The sequence below is a fragment of the Sinocyclocheilus anshuiensis genome, unplaced genomic scaffold, assembly GCF_001515605.1.
Source record: "Sinocyclocheilus anshuiensis isolate Anshui unplaced genomic scaffold, SAMN03320099.WGS_v1.1 scaffold2845, whole genome shotgun sequence".
In the NCBI taxonomy this organism is placed as follows: Eukaryota; Metazoa; Chordata; class Actinopteri; order Cypriniformes; family Cyprinidae; genus Sinocyclocheilus; species Sinocyclocheilus anshuiensis.
Window position 1 is genome coordinate 139,301 of NW_015538120.1, and position 6,377 is coordinate 145,677.

General features: G+C 43.0%; 1 protein-coding gene across 1 annotated transcript in view; it reads right to left on the reverse strand.

Moving 5' to 3' along the window:
- The window catches only part of LOC107683677 (b(0,+)-type amino acid transporter 1), a 166,608-nt gene that overhangs the window by 133,634 nt on the left and 26,597 nt on the right, over nucleotides 1–6,377 (reverse strand). The window contains exons 2-3 of the mRNA XM_016479750.1: nucleotides 1,186–1,319; nucleotides 874–1,003 (exon numbers count right to left, since the gene is read on the reverse strand). Coding sequence (XP_016335236.1) covers nucleotides 874–1,003; nucleotides 1,186–1,319 — 264 coding nt within the window. The remainder of the gene's footprint in view (nucleotides 1–873; nucleotides 1,004–1,185; nucleotides 1,320–6,377) is intronic.

The following is a 6,377-nucleotide window of genomic DNA, read 5'->3' on the forward strand; positions in this document are numbered from 1 at the left end:
CATTTTTGGAAGGCCAAACAAAGTAGTTTCGCTTTCACAACGAAACACAGCGTCACACACGGTGGCCTAGAGTGAACGGCGGTGGCCTAGAGTTAGCAGAGGCCGGGGGCTAGAGTGAGGAACGGCCGGAGGGCTAGAGTGAGCAGAGGCGGCGGGCTTGATTGTGGGTATTGTCTCACCCAGACAATACAGGTCTTGTGAGTTTGCTGGCCAGTCAAGCACACCAACACCATGGTCATTTAATTATCATACATCATAGTGGTTAATTTAATTATCTGTATATTTGTCGTGGTGCAAAGATAAAAGCTTTTTCAGATGCTAAAACATGTAAAAAATATATGTATATATAACATGTATTTATTCTACTCCACCTATTGTTTTCAGACCCTGCTGACCCAATGAGCATTTCGCTGTCCAATGCTCATGCCTTAACTTTGCAAATTCTAGTATTGCATTAGTATTGCATCCTTTTCATGGGCATTTAATTTTTTTTTTTTTACTTTTCAGTCTGAGGTTAATCTCTTTTTGGCTCTTATTATCTATAAAAAACCTGCTTAATAATTATGCACACCTTAATATAAGGACTTTTTCACTTCCAGCCTTTGTGGACAATTTTAGATCACTTATAAATGATTAAATACAAAATTAATAGTAGTTATTAAAATTGATGAGGTTTGGAATTGGTCAAATGTGCTTGGAAAAAAAATATTATCAGAATATCAACTTGCATAATAAATATGCACGCACTGTATAAGTACATCTTGGTAAAAATGTCTTTATATTCTTCTTTATATACACAAATTTTGCATTAGACTCAAATTACTGATTTGTCTTTCACATTGTTTTCAGTTATTTCCAAAGCAATTTTCTTACCATGTGTCCCTCCCTTGCTGCTACATAACACACTCGTCCTCCACTGAAAAAGGATCCATTTAGAGAACCAAAGGCTGAGAGTGCTGCAGCAATAGACATCACCCAGCCCCATCCTCCTAATACTTTATTCCTTTTACAAAAATAAAATAAAAGAGTTTGCACATCATAGAACAAAAATCCATGTCCCAACAATATTAAGATAATGTAAAATAACAATACAAAATAGCATTTTGTGCATTTTAGCACATAACACTTAATCACACAATTATATTATCTAAAAATACATTTTTGTACAGCACTCAAAATCCTTACCCCCAAGTGACAGCCACTGCACTGGATGATATCATCTCTGTGGGTGTCATGACAACTAGATAACTGACATTGACTAGTAGGTACAGCATCGTTACCATGGGAATAGCTATCATCAGTGCCCTTGGCAGGTTCACCTGAAAGACAAAATCATTTTATTAATAAGAGGATTATAGTGATAAACTATATAATTTTGCAGTTTTGACATATCCACATTTATCACTTTAATTATATAATGACATCAACCTACTTTATTCATGTCAACACTGCACATAGTAATGACAATGCAGAAGACTTAATCTCACCTCTGGCCTTTTCACCTCCTCAGTAACATTGTTTAAGTTGTACCACCCACCCAGCATATGACCACAGGCATTGATGCAGTGCCATTCCAACAGTACTGTTGCCAAGCTTTGTGTATGCAAAGGCACTTTCTAGATTGTAGAGACTTCCATAATTTCCCTGTAGAAGTGTTATTATTCTTCCAATAACTATTATCATTAGACCAACAAATTTCGCCACCATAAAGACTGCCTGAGCAGCAATGGTAAAACGTATATTTAGCACGTTGGCAGTTGCAATCACTAACACACATGCTGCAGCAATACACTTTACCACTAGTATGGGAGGTGTACAGCCTGGGTAAAATGGTGCCAAAGCATACTTAGCAAAGCTCAGGGAACCAGCTATAATCCCAAATGGCTTCATCACAAACATGGTTGTAAAGGCCACAAAGAATGCAGGACAAGGTCCATAAATTCGAAGGATATAGCTGTAGTCACCACCTGATTCTTTTATAATGGTTCCCATCTCAGCATATGACAAAGCAGTACACATGCATACTATACCACATACTGCCCAGATGATCAAGCTTGCCCCTGAACTCCCAACATAAGCCAGTACAAACTGTGGAGACATAAAAATTCCAGAACCAATCATGATGCTTGCAACCAAAGATACAGCGCTGGTGAGCCCCAACTCCTGTCTTAGGGTCAATTTTTCTTTTCCTGCTTTTTTAATTTTTCTGAAATGTAAAAGGAAAGCTGTCCTGCCTCAGAAAAACAGTTTGAAGAATGAAGAAAGAGAAATGCTTCAAGAAGTTCAAAGTTCTTGTTCAATATTAACTACACTAGCAGGTAAAAGTCTCATAGCCTCACAATATGTTGGATTTACAAGTAGACTTATCCTTTATATGTGTGTGGCATGATAAATAACATTGTGTAACATTGCGTAAACTGTTGTGCTGGTGCATATAGTTTATAGTATTGTGCCTGAAAATTCAGCAGGGCATACACATACAACATAAGACTTAACAACTAGACAACACATCTAACATAATTCTGTTATAGGACAGTAAAACCACTATGAAATAAATCATTAAGCAACAGATCGGTGTAATCATTACTGCAGGATTGCACCACAATAGTTAGGTGTTTCTGGAGTAATAGGGTAGAAACATGTTGATGAATTTATTGTATCAGTCATTTTACAATAGTAAAAAATAATAATAATGTCTTCTTAAGTAGTAATAATGTGTTTGTTATATAATTTTAAAGGTACATTTAGCAATTTTGGCACTGACTTTATAAAGCAAAGCTGATTGCAAAAACAAAAGAAAAAAAAACAGTTTACATATTTTCCTCTGTGTAACGTATTTCTCAGTTGCCAATTGTGATATTACAAGTGAAACTCCAGGTGTCACGAGCTGTGTCCCAAACTGAAGTGCGTGGACTCTGAAGTGCGCATTTGAAGTGCGATTGCATCACAGCGTCACGACGTAAGCTGTCCCAATTCAGAATGCACCCTCCGAAGACCGCATTCCAAGGCCGATTGCATCACCGCGGCGTGACGAAGGCTGATGTATTTCGAAAGCGACTTCAAATGCACCCTCCGTTTCCGAGGAAAATTAAGTGTACATCTGATCGATCTGATGGACACTTCGCACCCTACCATATCCCAGAATCACTTGCGCGCATATGACGATGGAATTTATATTCAAAAAACATGGAGGATAACAGTTCTGTGGGGGAATTCACATTGAAATGTAAGTATTGTGTTTTCATTTACTCAAATAGGCTACCTAGCGAAACAAGTGTTAAAAGCCAGTTTTTTTTTTTAAACAAAGCCCCACAAACAATAAGACAACCACTATATAAGGCAATAGTCTTTCTTTTTGTTTTTTTGCTAGTGCTGTCATGTCTACAAATGTTTTAACCAAACTTTAGCACTTCAGTATTTTGTATGCATGTCCTGCTGTGCCATATTTTCAAATGTTAAGATTACAAACATGTCTTTATATTTTTCATAAGTGTATTCATTTTCTCTTGTTTTGGGACTATTCTGGAGAAAATGAGCTGGCTGGGGAAACACTTAAAAAATACAAAGTAAGCAAGTTAATAGAGAGATTTTTGCTGGTGAGTGGAAGCTGGTGGAGCTACTCAGGGAGAATATCAAACTCCAGAGAGAGACAGAGGAGAGAAGAGCACAGGAGAGCAGGGAGAGACTGTTTTCTCTTCTTGAGGGAATGCTTAACAAATATATTATTTATTAGCCAAGAGAAAACAGTGGAAAAAATGGGTACATTACAATTTCATTCAAAAGCCTTTTTTCATTCACGCAGTGAAACTGCACGGCCATTGGTTCGTGCGCAATCACGCCGTACTAATGTAGTGGAACAACTAAAAGTATCAAACTTCCATAAGCAACCAATGCCCATAGAGAAGTTAACAACAACCCAAGGCTAAGATGGGCTGAGCTTCTTGAGGTCCCACCTGGCCTGGTTAATCATTCCAAAGTACTCCTGTAACTTCGACACCCAGGGGTCGAGAGCTAACAGGTGAACTAATGCCAGAGAGCTTGAGCATTATACGGCCAAGGACTCTCTGCCAGATCTGTTTACGCAGTGCATGTCACTTCAAGCGGAAAGGACCCTGGCCTGCATGGCCGGGATTTCCAGGTTATAAAACCTTGTGAATGTGGACGGCGAGGCCCAGCCAGCCGCCTCACAAATATCACAAAAGTCGCCAGCCTCCGTATGGCCAGAGCCCGTTCCGGCGTGACTACAGCTCTCATTTGGGCTGAGTCGAAAATTGTTCCCAGGAACGATATTTGCTGGCTGAGGAACAATGAGCTCTTGGCAAAACTGACCCTGAGTCCCAGGCACTCCGGGTGGCTGAGGAGGAGGGTCCTGTGTGATATTAATTCTGCCTCTGACTGGGCCAGAACGAGCCAGTCGTCGAGGTAATTGAGAATGCGGATTCCCATCTGTCTCAGAGGGGAGAGAGTTGCGTCCATGCACTTCGTAAAAATGCGGGGGGGCAGTATGCATCCAGCGAAAAGAACCAGTCTCCTCAGCGAATTCGCGCAAGGATCTGTTTCAGCACAGTCATCCTGAACGACCTTTCCGTGAGGGCGTGATTCAGGTTTCTGAGATCGAGGATGGTCGCTGTATGGGGACCCCACACTCAGAAGAGGAAATTTGCTTTCCCTGAAAATGCTTTCAAAAAATGCTTCGCTAGACTTGTCCCCTGTGCGCACAGCCTCCGCGTGGGCGTGGCCCAGACACGTTCAATTTGAAGCTGTCAGTGATAATCATTAGTAACAGCATTCTCTTTTAATCCACCTAAAAAGATCAAACCACTCGTTATAAGAGGAGTTTTGATGATCTTTATGTGTAAACACTCTGGCAGATCAAAAATGCTGCGCGCATTCTCTCAAATCCGCTCGTAGCGGAAGAGGGGAGGGGCGGGGCTGTCTTCATTGAAGAAGTCGAGCCGAGAGTAAAGCAGAGCGAGACTTGAACTCTCATTGTAAAAGCGGTCTGTCTCAGCAGTGCAGCCTCAGCGTGGGCGTGGCCCAGGCGAGAGGCGCGTTCAAATACAAAGCTGTCAGCGATATTGAATCATTGGTGACAGCGTTCTGCTCCAATTAACCGCCCAAGAGGATTGAGCCGCTCGGAGCGCCGATCCCCTAGTGTAAACACACTGGCAGATCAAAGAGCTGCGTGGAGAGTGATGCATGCGGGGGCTTTGCCGGCATTAAATCACTCAAACCTGATCGTTCATACCCGCGAGTTCGTCATTTCTACCTCCGAGTAATTGGGAGGAGGGAAACACAAGGGCGGGGGAGGCGGGGCTCAGCGACGCACACACAAATGCGAAGCTGCCAGCATTTTGCTTTGATCTGCCCAGGAGGATTAAGCTGCTCGTGAACAAGGAGCACTGATTCTCACGTGTAACACACACTGGCAGATTAAGCACGCCTGATGTGTGTCAGCATGAAATTGCTCTGCCTGATCGCTCAACCCGCGAGCTCGCCGTTGCTTCCTCCGAGGTAACTGGGAGGAGAGAAACATGAGAGCAGGGAGGCGGGGCCGCCTTCCGCGAACGAACGGGCAGACTGCTTTCGTGGTAACAGCAGCCCGTGTCTGTGAGCGCACTCATAGTGACACACAAAATTTGAAACTGCCAGTGGCAGCATCTGCTCCGATCTACTTAGGAGGATAGAGCCGCCCGATGTAAGGAGGGACACTGATCCTTACGTGCAAGACACGGATCGAAGCGCAGCGGGGAGAGCGAGTACGCAGGCTCTGTGTCGGCGTGAGATCTCTCAGACCCGGTTGCATAGTTCCCAGGCTTCGCTGTTTCTCTCTCCGAGGCTTGCTGAGAGAAGAGAAACGGGAGAGCGGGGCTGCCTTCAGTGAAAGGCGGTCCGCAAGGGAAGAAGAGCGAGACTTACTCTCTGAATGAGCATTTTGTCTCAGTAAGTGCGCAGCTCACTGCCCTTCTGTGGCGGATCCGAGTGCAACGTGGAGAGAGAGCACGCAGGACGCAGTGCCGGCATGAGATCAGTCAACCCGGTTGCTTATTCCCTGACTCCACTGTTTCCCTCTTCGAGGCTCGCTGAGAGAGGAGAAACGAGAGAGTGAGGCTGCCTTCAGTGAAGTGGAGAAGGGCGAGACTCATGTTTTCAACGAGAGCATTCCGTCTCAGTGAGCCAGCAGTCTCTGCGTGGGGGCTGCCCAGACAGGTGACGGCACTCACTGCCCTTCTGCATCGTGCAAGATTCCCTTATCTTAGGGAATCTTGTTATTTTATATGATTTATTATTATTAATCCATTACACACAAGCAATTTTAGTTTAACAGTTATTATAAATCATTTATTTTAAATGAATGTTAATATATACAGATCATA